The sequence below is a fragment of the Phalangium opilio genome, unplaced genomic scaffold (genome assembly GCF_054372755.1).
Source record: "Phalangium opilio isolate 3A_F unplaced genomic scaffold, DU_Popi_V2 ptg000003l_1, whole genome shotgun sequence".
NCBI classification, from domain to species: domain Eukaryota; kingdom Metazoa; phylum Arthropoda; class Arachnida; order Opiliones; family Phalangiidae; genus Phalangium; species Phalangium opilio.
The window spans coordinates 10,711,418-10,723,792 of NW_028324145.1; the positions used below are offsets into that span (position 1 = coordinate 10,711,418).

The 12,375-nt window shown below is 42.3% G+C and overlaps 2 protein-coding genes and 2 non-coding genes across 4 annotated transcripts in view; 3 read left to right on the top strand and 1 right to left on the bottom strand.

Annotated features, from left to right (window-relative positions):
* Window positions 1–351: 351 nt before the first annotated feature.
* On the top strand, window positions 352–6,312 carry LOC149717776 (uncharacterized). The gene is made up of 2 exons (XM_089840694.1): window positions 352–720; window positions 5,386–6,312. The coding sequence occupies exons 1-2, from the start codon at window positions 713–715 to the stop codon at window positions 5,867–5,869; spliced, it is 492 nt and encodes a 163-aa protein (XP_089696820.1). The 5' UTR covers window positions 352–712; the 3' UTR covers window positions 5,870–6,312.
* Window positions 6,313–8,451: 2,139 nt separating this feature from the next.
* Window positions 8,452–8,523, top strand: TRNAA-UGC (transfer RNA alanine (anticodon UGC)). The gene has a single exon. It is a non-coding gene; the product is annotated as a tRNA-Ala (tRNA).
* A 93-nt stretch (window positions 8,524–8,616) lies between these two features.
* Window positions 8,617–8,688, top strand: TRNAA-CGC (transfer RNA alanine (anticodon CGC)). The gene has a single exon. It is a non-coding gene; the product is annotated as a tRNA-Ala (tRNA).
* Window positions 8,689–9,611: 923 nt separating this feature from the next.
* Window positions 9,612–12,375, bottom strand: part of Rat1 (5'-3' exoribonuclease 2 Rat1) — a 29,240-nt gene continuing 26,476 nt past the window's right edge. Inside the window, exons 22-23 of the mRNA XM_089840696.1 lie at window positions 10,817–11,058; window positions 9,612–9,968 (exon numbers count right to left, since the gene is read on the bottom strand). Coding sequence (XP_089696822.1) covers window positions 9,912–9,968; window positions 10,817–11,058 — 299 coding nt within the window. The 3' untranslated portion in view covers window positions 9,612–9,911. The remainder of the gene's footprint in view (window positions 9,969–10,816; window positions 11,059–12,375) is intronic.

A 12,375-nucleotide genomic window follows, 5' to 3' on the forward strand; every position in this document is an offset into this window, starting at 1 on the left:
CCACTGGACACATTTCCTATAAACATTTTTTCTTATTTCCGGCCCTGAATGGAGCTTGCCATGCTGTCAAAGGCTTAGTATAAAGACTAAATAGGAAGATGGAAATACTGCAAAATTAAAACCGAGTGTAGGACTTCAATTCTCGCTTCCGTCGTTCTCGAACTCTCAGTCTCTAGCATTACGAACTTGTATAAGTAGTGTCATACTTATGAAGGAACACATCTTATAAACTTATGGAATAGCGCTAGCTTGAAAAAGAACGGGGTATAGCCTGGTTAGTGGAGGGGATAAGGGGCTGTTTACTCAACGAAAGAGTGCTATACTCCGGCGGAGTAGTACAAGTTGTGTAACGGCCATATCGCAAACGCGAAATGGCGTTACCCCTGGTAGGCCGTTGCTCCTCATAACGTTAAAATTAGCGAGCTTGGGGTGGCAGCGGAACGAGCATACGCTTGTAAAACTATCAGGGGGGTCTAAGAAAGTTCTATTGCACCGCGCAACTGTCCTCGTCGGAGTCCCGACAGAGACTTAACCCCTTGACCAAAAGTCAAGGGGGAAGGAACCCTTAGACCCGACTCGAGACCCTGTGTCTATAAAAGGAGGGGCCGGGGACCAGGAGGGGAGCTTGATCTTTTGGCTGCTCACCGAGGAGAGGAAGCTCTGCTTTTTACCTTGTATTTTATTTTGTACTTTTTATTTTAAACTTTAAACGATGACTGGGTGAGTGAGAATAAATTATTGTATTGAAACAGTGCTGTATTACTCTAGGGTAAGCCTACCAGTTTTGTAGGGTTTACAAACTGGCGCCCAACGTGGGGCTTTGAGAACATAGAGTAATACATGTACTTAGTTTAATTTCTCTAAGTTTAAATCGAAAGAGTGTTTGGGTCGCGAGCCGATTTAGTTGATTGATAGTTAGTAGAGTTAAGTAAAATTAGATATAGCGATTCCGCTATTATTTAATTATGCCGGAAACTAGATCCGGGGTTTCCGCTAATAATGGTGAAGGCGCAGTGTCCGGAGATCCGGCGCTACAAATGAGCCAACTTATTAGTGATGCCCTGCGTCAAGCCTTTCAAGGTTTTGTCTCAGGTAGTGGGGCAGCTAACGTTGGAAATCCAACGCAAACTCCCCAGGTAAGGTTGCGAGTAGACGCTCCAACCTATTTAGGACCCGCAGATGAGAAATCTCCGATGGATTTCCTCGAGGCTCTTCTGCGGTATCAATCAGCGACCGGCTATAGTGATAAGGATATCCTTTTTCACGTGATCCCTTTGTCTTTACAAGGGCCGGCCGATCGCTGGTTTAAATTTGTGGGGGGTTCAGCCGCTTTCAAAAACCTTTCGGAATTCCGAGATTGTTTTAGAAAAGAGTATCAGGCTACTGATTACTCTAGGCGCATTCAAATTGAGTTGGATAACCGAACTCAAGGAGAAAATGAACCGTTGACTCAGTACATCCATTGTTTATCGGAGTATTCTCACCGATTAGAAACACCGGAGTCTGAGTCGGTACAAATTCAGCGCGTCCTACGGCAGTGTCATCCGACATACCGTAGAATGCTAAGGGGAAAAGCTTTCGCTACCCTTGCTGAATTGGCGGAGGAGGCTAAGATTATTCAATCTGATCTCCTGGCCGAGATAATGTACAGACCCCCACCGTCAATGGCGGAGTCTTTAGAGCCTGGTCTGGCATATGGGGCAGGTATTTCGATTGAGCAATCGCTTCAATCGGTTAATAATGCCGTTAGTATGTCAGTTTCCTCAAATGTAAACGCATTTTCGGAAAATCAGGTGGGAGTAGGTTTAGCAGCCTTAGATCCGTACTCTTATTTTAGAGTACAGAGACAGGCGTTGAGCGGAGTGAACACTCGCTCGGGTAAAAGAGCAGATGCTACTTTTAATGCGCATTCCAATGGCGGAAATCCAGACCAAAGGAAAGGTAACCGTAGTATGGGGCGCTGTTTTAAGTGCAACCAACTCGGGCATTTCCAAAGGGATTGCAATAATCCGGGAAATGGGAAGCCGAGGCAACCAAGATAATCGGAAATCCGAATTATTCTTGGGAGGGGCCTCGGTATGGTTTTAGAAATAAAATAACGAGGGCCAAAAGACAGGCAAGAAATTCGAAAAATCGAATTTTCGCGCCATCGGTTTCTACGAGGAACGGGGATAGACATTAGGTTAAGTGAAGGTGGGTGGTCAATCGGCCCCTTCCCTCAAAAAGTCATCCCGTTCGATACCGAAGAAATGGAAAAAGGGGCGTCTAATTGCTTTGGCGAAATCGTCAAAAGTGAAAAAGACCCCTTAAATGTGTTAAAAGCTTTGGCGTCGAAATCGACCTGTAGCAAAGATGAAAGAGCTAGGTTGGTGGATATGCTTTCGGAATTCCAAAGTATATTCACAAAGAAACCTGGCGAAACCTCGCTAATTGAGCACTCTATAGAGACGGGCGACGCTAGGCCTATAGCGTGTCATCCCCGTCCGGTTAGCAATAAGAAGAGGGAGGAAATAGACAGGGCTTTTGATGAGTTGTTGGAACTGGGAGTTATACGACCATCCAATAGTCCCTGGGCGTCCCCGATAGTTCTTGTTGAGAAAGCTAACCCAAAGCCGGGTGAGATCAAACGGCTTTGTGTAGATGTGCGGAGGTTAAATGACGTGACTACCGCCGATAGGTATCCAATGCCTTCGATACCTGATATTTTAGCGTACTTAGGGAAGGCGCGGTATTTCACGACAATAGATCTCACAAAGGGGTTCCTCCAAGTGAGGATGAAAGATAGCGATATACAAAAGACAGCTTTCGTGTGCCATAGGGGACTTTACGAATTCGTAAAGATGCCCTTTGGACTTAAAAACGCACCGGCAACTTTCATGCGATTAGTTGACCGTGTGTTAGGACCCTGTAAATGGAATTTCGCTCTCGGTTTTTATGATGATATCACCATATATTCCGAGACGTTTGAGGATCATTTGATTCACATTCAAGAAATTCTAGGCCGCCTTAAAGATGCCGGATTAACTATTAATCCGAGCAAGGTGCAACTTTGCACGAATACCGTTAATCTTCTCGGTTATAAGGTTGGTCCAGGGCGCTGTATGCCAAATCCGGATAAGTTTCGAGCGATCGAGGAATTCCCGATCCCTCGAGACGTGAAATCTTTACAAAGATTTCTTGGCATGATAGGTTATTACCGCCAGTTTATACCGAACTTTGCGGGAATAGCTCGTCCTTTGTATAACCTATTTAAGAAGGATTCCACGTGGCGTTGGGAGGAAATCCATACCAACGCTATGAGGGAGTTAGTGGAAAAGGTAAAGAGTACCTCGGAATTAGCTCTCCCGGATTTGAATAAGAAATTTCTTATTCAAACCGACGCTAGTAGCCACGGCTTGGGTGCAGTATTAGCACAAGAGACAGATAGAGGGCTAATGCCTATCTGGTTTATAAGTCGTGGGCTGACTCCAGCAGAGCGTAATTATTCCACTACGGAGTTAGAATGTCTTGCAGTAGTATTCGCTCTCAAGAAATTCAAAATGTATGTTGAAGGTACTGATGTGATAATCGAAACCGACCATCAGGCCCTTCAATGGCTTAAAAAGATGAAAGAGCCAGTTGGAAGATTAGCCCGCTGGTCTCTAGGCCTCCAACCATTTAATTACGAGGTGCGATACCGCCCTGGTAAATTAAATTTGGTAGCCGATGCTCTAAGTCGGGCACCAATCGAAACCGAATTGGCCGATGAAGAAGCCGTCATATTGGTTGCAAATGAAGTAGTGGGGGGTAACACACCCAAGTTGGGTTTACCTTTTAATAGAGAGGCGATAATAAAATCCCAAGCTACTGATCCAGAGTTATCTCGTTTAATCGAGGAGTTAGAGCGTGTTAGAAGCTCTGTAGACCCGGAAACGGCAATAAAGGCCGGGGCAGTATTGGATCAGTATGTAATGGATCAAGACGGTCTTCTATTAAGATACTTCGCACCATGGGACGAGGAAGATGAGGATGCATTAGAGAAAGCTTGGAAGGTAGTACTACCTCGAAGCTTGAGGCTAGAGGCAATTAAATATTTTCACGACGAGCCCCTTGCCGGTCACCTGGGAGTTTGTAAAACGTATAAACGTTTACAATCCCGAGTCACGTGGTCGGGTATGAAGCGCGACGTTTTGAAGTATGTTCGGGGTTGTGAGGTGTGTCAAAAATCGAAGCCATCTGCACAATTAAAGCCCGGACTGCTATCAAGCGTTCGTAGCGAAAGACCGTGGGAATTAGTGACCTGTGATCTCATGGGTCCCTATACCCGCAGCTCCAAGGGTAATCAATACCTGCTCGTCATCGTAGACCATTTCACTAAGTGGGTAGAAACCTACCCCTTACGAAAAATGACTACGGAGAAAATATGGGAGAAGTTATTTGAAGTTTTCTGTCGATTTGGATTCCCAAAGGAACTGATTACTGATAATGCTTCTGTGTTTTCCAGTCCGAAATTCAAGGAGACATGTAAAAGATTGGGTATACGCCCGAAAAATACATCTCCGTATCATGCACAGGCAAACATTACTGAGCGCATGAATAGGAATATCAAGCCTATGATTATTTCTTATATTGAGAAACATAGGGATTGGGATGCCCGTATTCCTGAGTTGGGCTTCGCCTTAAGGTCGGCTGAAAACAGCTCGACTGGGTTCACGCCCGCGGCGATGAATTTCGGTAGGGAGCTCTGCGCTCCACTAGATTGGGAATTGGAACCGGTAAATATTTACCAGAACCGAAACCCAGATCTATACGCTGAGAGACTGAAGGTTAGGCTGCATGATGTCATCGATCATGCAAGGCTTAACATGCAGGACTCGAAGCTAAAGCAGAAACTGCACTACGACAAGCGTCGGAGGCACGTGTATTTTCGACGTGGCGACCTTGTTTTGCGCCGTACGCACCCACTTTCCGATGCGAGTCGTGGTTTCACGGCTTCGCTCGCGAAAAAGTACGACGGCCCATTTGTAGTGCAGGAAAGAACTACCCCGTTGACGTACAGGTTGGAGGAGGAAACTACGCGAAAATTCGCTGGTATCTCTCACGTTTCAAACCTGAAACGGTACACTCCACCTTGGACGGGAGACTCTCCGCAGGATGGCGAAATCGCAGGTGAAAACTCACCTATCGATATAGCTAAGCCTAAACGTAATAGGAGAGAGCGGAGAGAGAGCGAGAAGAGTGTTCCTCGCCATAGGTACAATTTACGTTCCACCAGAGGAAACCCTTTGTAACGTTTTTGGGTGGGGGAAACCACGACACTCTTTTCATTTAACCCTTGGGAATTGTAAGAAACCTTACGATTACCAAAAGACTAATTTATCTTGCGCATACGCGCGACTTAAATAGTTGTACCAAATGCCGTTGCAACGGCAACGGAAGTAGCGCCCGGCGTCAAGGGGGCGGACCAGTGGTGGCGGTGGCCCTGGGTGGCCAGGCCCAACACCAACCGCCGCAGCAACAAGGCGCCGCGGGACAGCGGGTGGGAAGGGCACCCGCCCCACCGAAGAAGACAACAAAAGGGCCCCAACAGCCAAGTAGGCGAAGCGTCGCTACTTGGTGCCACTCGGGCCAAGTGTATAGCAGTGACGCCAGGTGGCCGGCTGGCCAGATGACCAGCCGTGTTGGGGGCCCAACCCCCAATGTTTTTAGGGGGAGGACCCTCACCCCTGACGACCTCGTCGGGGTGAGTGGAGTCGAGCATGGTGCCGCAGCCGCGGCTCCATCTCCACCGGGGGCCCACGCATCGAGCGCGTCCGAATTCTCGGACGCGTTAGATTTTTCGCCATTGCTGGAGGAGGAGGAAGACCTGTTCTTCCCAGCGTTGGAATAGCACAGCCCTACCCATTAAGTATTTTTTGGGTGGGGGAGTTGTAACGGCCATATCGCAAACGCGAAATGGCGTTACCCCTGGTAGGCCGTTGCTCCTCATAACGTTAAAATTAGCGAGCTTGGGGTGGCAGCGGAACGAGCATACGCTTGTAAAACTATCAGGGGGGTCTAAGAAAGTTCTATTGCACCGCGCAACTGTCCTCGTCGGAGTCCCGACAGAGACTTAACCCCTTGACCAAAAGTCAAGGGGGAAGGAACCCTTAGACCCGACTCGAGACCCTGTGTCTATAAAAGGAGGGGCCGGGGACCAGGAGGGGAGCTTGATCTTTTGGCTGCTCACCGAGGAGAGGAAGCTCTGCTTTTTACCTTGTATTTTATTTTGTACTTTTTATTTTAAACTTTAAACGATGACTGGGTGAGTGAGAATAAATTATTGTATTGAAACAGTGCTGTATTACTCTAGGGTAAGCCTACCAGTTTTGTAGGGTTTACAGTTGGTAGCCCCCATTTAAGTGAAATTAAAGCCTTTTTCTCTCTAGCGGAGCGGGATATACCTTCTATTTAATACCGTATATTACTCGATACTCCAAAACGGGTAAAGGCCTGACATAAATCCTACCCCTTTCTCGATCGAGGCCTATCTTATAGGGTTAACTGTAATGGAGAAACTCCGTTTCGTTCGTATTTAGGACTCAATGGAATGCCATAAAAAAACAGTAAAAGTATGACGAAAGGCGGTTTCAAGTGATGTATACTGAGTTTTGAAATGAATGAAAGAAGAGAGACAAGAAGAAAAGCTCTTGAAATTGCGAGTATTATATTAACAATCCTGATTTGAAGTTATCATAAACACAAAAACTCAAAAAAATTGTTGCAAAATTTCCACCCTTTTCTTATAGTGTCGAGAAAATAAGAATTGAAATTTTATCAATTATTATAATTTTGTATAATTCATTTCTTCCTAAACATCGAGAAACTCATTTGCGCAAAAAATATTTTAATACATAGTTTTCTGCACTAGGAGGATTAATACCATTTACACCAGGAGCCGAAGTTCCTTCATAACCTTTGAACTTTGTCAACCAAATATCTATACAGGTGTAAATTGTATCAATCCTTCTAGTCTAAAAACTATTTATATATTCTTAATCCAATTTATTTTTGCAAAGCTGCCTTTAGAGTCAGTCGTATACGTTCCCAATGTCGCAAACAAACAAACAAACAAATAGAAAAATAAAGACTCATTATACCTTGGCATCTTATATATACACTCATAATTAAATCCCGAAACATTCTCATTCTTGGCCATAAAAAATGTCAAAAATAATGAAATTTAACTATGATGACACGACAAAAACAATTTTTATTGTCGACGCTAAAGAAAGAAAAAATCAGGAATTTTAAATCGAGAACGAGGCTTAACTCCAAAACCTCAACGAACAATAATAAAGAGCTGTTCTCTAGATAGGAAAGAGAAGTTATAGAGAGAGAACCACTCTTTTAAACAGCGTTTTACTCTTCTCGTCTCCCAAAAAGCTTTACCTAAAAAACCCTAAGTACTATATACCATATACCTCAATGCACCAACCAAAAAATAGGCCTATAGACCTACACCCTGATCATATAGAAACCAATTCTCGGGTTAAATATTTCCCAAGAGACGTCCTTCACACAATCACACGCGTTTTTAAACCTAAATCACAACAGACAAGAAGGATTACCAACACCAAAAAAGAAGCCTTGACAAGGCATCAAAAAAAATAATAATATAGAAAACAGCTTTATAAATTTCGGTGAGCGGAAAAATTTTAGTTGAATCGGCCAAGCGCATCTGCGAGTAAGTATAAAGTTTTACACTATATAGTGGGCCGGGGACCTAAAGTTCAATTCCATATTTTTTGGGGCAAAGGCCTAAACACAAAAGCGTAGAGGAGTTATAGGGACCTAGAGTAAGATATACTCGAAATCCACTTCAAAAACAATATCCATCCAACTCGCGGGGATCCCTAGTTGCCAGAAAACTCGGGTCGAACTGGGACACTTGAAAATTGGCGACACAACGCGAAGGAAGCATGGGGACGCCCCATATAGACCTATTCAGTTCAACTTTAACGCCACTTCCGCTGTACCTTTATTATAACAGCGTATTTTGGTACGAAGATTATAACTATTTTAACGTTTTGAAAGGGTCTATATAACCTCCAAAAATTACATTTTTTTTCTTCTTGGAAAATGTTTCTCGAGTGTCCGGTTCCATCTGCAGACGATTTTTCTCGCGTCATAATAACCATTGGACAAGGAACGGTACAAGCTCCCCGTCCCGCCAAAAAACCCTCTTCAGAATATATTGGAAAAATACTCAATACTTAAGTAATAATAATACGGGAATGGGTGAATATTGCTTATAGAATTCATACATTTCCAAAACCCGTGGTGGGTATGTACTATGTTTTAATCTGGTTTATACAATTTCCCGAATTTTATCTGTATGTTTGTTGGTTGGTGTTAAAATATCTCCCATTTTCTATAGGAGACTAAATTAGATGCAGATTTTTAACATAAATAATTATGAAGATATGACGTGGGGATATAGCTCAGTGGTAGAGCGCTCGCTTTGCATGCGAGAAGTCCCGGGTTCGAACCCCGGTATCTCCATAACGCATTTTTTGTGATAAAATTATTGACAGCGGAAGATAAATTCTTACTTAAATATCAGATAAAAGATTGCTCGAACTTCATCTTAACAGTGGGGATATAGCTCAGTGGTAGAGCGCTCGCTTCGCATGTGAGAAGTCCCGGGTTCAAATCCCGGTATCTCCAGAACGGATTTTTAAAATTGTAAATTATAATTTAACTTAGCAATTAGTAGGATCAATTAAAACATGGAGATACTGCTCAGTTGTAGAGTACTAAAACGAGGTATGTACCTCCAAACAGCGTACTGATTATCTATTCTTATATTTTACTTATCTTAATTAAGTCTAAAATATAAGCCTAAATAAATTGGACCGTTTAAAAATTATGCTTATTCATAGAGAGTATAGAAAATTTACCCAGCAACACTTTAAAGTTGAGCGTAGAACAACAAAACTCCAAAACTCGAAGCGTCCACGCACTTCATAAAAACGGACGCACCATTGAAGTAATTCCCAAAATACTCTTTTAAAATATCGGCTTAGTATTCATACGAAACAAATTTTTGATGAAAAAGGGGTGGAGCTTAAATTATAATTACGAATAAAACCAATCCAATGAAAAAGGGGGTTGAACAACGTAAGAACGGAGGAGAGAGTGAGAGAGAAATTGAAAAAAAATTGAAAAAACAATCTAAATCCCTTAAAAACTCTCGAGTATTTGAACTAAAGAAATTAAAAGCCTTTAATGGTTCTATAAATCTATCTATAGAACGTGATAAGAGCGCGGGAATGGTAAAATTGAAACTAAAATAAAAGGAAAAGCACTTTGGTATTACTTACTACATCTCGCGTTGGGTTTATATACCCGAAAGTTTTACAAAAGGGTTTTTAAAACCTACGAAAGGATTACCATGCCCTATTTATTTTCATATAGGCCATAAAACTAAAAGGAGCGATGATATTCTGCAGCCCAGAAGGTAAGCCCTAAAAAAGAAACCAGCAGAGAGAGAAAAGCGTACGCCTGTAGAAACACTTACCATGCAATACACCAATGTTCAGCAAGAAAAGCTGGCGAAAAAGTTATAGGTAAAAATAATTTTCATCGAATTTTGTTAAAGAAGATTCATGTTTAATAAACCAAAAAAGTATTATTTTTGAACGTTTGTTTCGTAAAAAACAAATGAAAGAAAAAAAAAGTAAAATACAACATTTACAATTCAGAAAGATCCTCGTTAGACAAGGGGATGCGTTAATAAACAAACTTATCCACGTGTGAAATGGATATCATGATTTTTTTTAAGAAGGTAAATGTTTATGTTTACAATTTTGTGTAAGTTTTTTTTTTCAAAAAAAAAAAAAAAAAAAAAATATAAATTCCGCTAATATACAAACCAATTGGTATAAAAATTAACGTCGCCCTTGATAACGAGATTGATGTTGGTAAGAAGAGTTACCGCCGCTTTGCTGCGCACGATTGAATAAAAGAAGATTTTTTTTAGAAACATGCAAATTTAGGATAGAAAAGGAAAGTGTTTTTGGGTTGAATAATATAACTGCTGTATTAAAGATACGCCACCAGCGTTTGCAAATAATTCCGCACGTGCTAATTTTTAAAAACCTACGCGATTACGTCACAACATCCCCGGTTTTTGGCGCAAAATTTGATACAGGCTCGAGCAGCAAGCGCGCGCGCGCGATCCCTTTGAAAATTACAGTTTCCCGCCCGAAATTCACGCACGCGCGCGTGAAATTTAATAGCAGAGATTGTCCAGTGATAACGAAGGAATAGAAATGATGGGTGGTTTGGGGTAATTGGAGAGTAAGTTGGACACGTGATCATTTTACTATCTGAAGTTGACGTGAAAAGGGAAAACCGAGCAATCTCTGTTTTGGATATCAGGAGTTAATAATTAACTCCGTGGAGTTAATACCGTCGTCGCAGTATTGAAATGTGGCGCATCCTTAAAGTATATGACCATTGGTCTAACTAACAACCATAGGCCAGTTACTATAACCCAACACTACATCATGGCTATGACCTTATTGTAAGGCCATAGGTCAATCTATATTTTCTGAGAGTGTATGACCTGACAGTTACTATAACCCAACATTACATCATGGCTATGACCTTATTGTAAGCAAGGTCATAGGTCAATCTATATTTTCTGAGAGTGTATGACCTGCCAGTTACTATAACCCAACATTACATCATGGCTATGACCTTATTGTAAGCAAGGTCATAGGTCAATCTATATTTTCTGAGAATGTATGTCCTGAAAGTAAGTCTATATTGTTATTAATAAAGTACTCACTCCGTAACCTCCTTGTTGTCTGTTCTGATGTCCTTGCTGGTAACCCTGTCTGGAGGAATTACCTCCGTGTTGTTGCTGTTGCCCATGTTGTTGTTGTTGTCTGTTACCCGAGTACCCTTGACCACCACCCTGCTGTTGATTTTGTTGCGACCAACGTTGAGGTTGACTGCTAACGTTACCTTGGTAATAAAGGTCACTTTGGGGTATCGGGGCTCTACCGTACTGCTGATAACCGCCAAAATCTGGTGAAATAAATAAAAACAAAAATCCAACATAAGAAAAAATGCATTAAGACACACCCAATTTTAACAACACTCGAGTTGCTACTTTATACTAAGAATTTCTAAATGTACAATTTAAATTAAGGTAATTAAATTCTACAAATTTTGCGATGACGCAATTACTTCGCGTTCAAAACTGGTCAAACTTAAAAACAAGGACACGATGAAGCCTAACTTCCGGAGCATGTATAAAGACAGAGCGTGTAACTCGTGAGTATATAAGACAAAAGGTAGGTGGAGAAATCAACCAACCCTAAGACAATCCACACACACACACACATACATACATACATACATACAACACGATGGTTTGAAATCCCTTCATACACTTCGTCATACACGCATTCGGCGTACAAAAACAAGAGAAAGCCGATAAAAAGAAAGAAAAAGAAGAGACCACCCAAGCGGATAAAGTTGGCCTACCGGATAGAATACTTCGGGGGGAAAGGTAGGTGGTATTGAGCGAGACTTATCGAAACTATAGCCATGGTATACCTTGGTATGAAAGGCCAGAAACTGACTGAGGTGTGCACACGGACACGGAGCTATAACGGCGAGAAGCTTGTGGAGGAGACGCGATATACGGTGGTGGTAGTATAGATATATATCTACAGAGGCCGGGGTGGCTCTCGCCAGGAAGCCGGGGCCGAGCTCGGTTAAGAGCAAAGTAAACAGACAACTGACGACAACAGATTTTCCCAAGGCTTAACGTTACCGTATAGCCAACCATCCCTCCCTGCACTAGTGAGCTATAGACCCCAAAACCCTATAGCTATATCTGCACATATCCCCGGCCGAACTATAGCTGCCTACGTGGTCCACCAATATATATGTGGACCACCGCCTAGAAGCTATTTTGTATAAGGATCCTACATCCTCCTGCTACGCTGGTGGGAGAGGGAGGGAAGAGGAACAGTTTAATTACAAATTTTAATTAATAATCCTAAAGAGTCAAAATGATAATTTTGACAGATCCCGATCGGCGGTTCACGCAAATGTTATCGCAGACAGATTATGCTTATGGACAATAATAAATGAAGGACATAGTTGGACGCATCTCTAAATACTTCCGCGATATGTTTATTATTATTTACTCTGCACGCAGCAGTGTTCAAATGACGTATTATTAACGCATGGTTTCCTCAAAAAAACCATGACAATAGAAACTAAGGTTGGGGTAAAAGTTGATGAGAGCGGATTTTGGGAACACGGGCTGGGCAACGAGACAAATAAAGTCTCCGTGGGCACTAGCAAATGGAGGTATTAGAAAGTGTAACT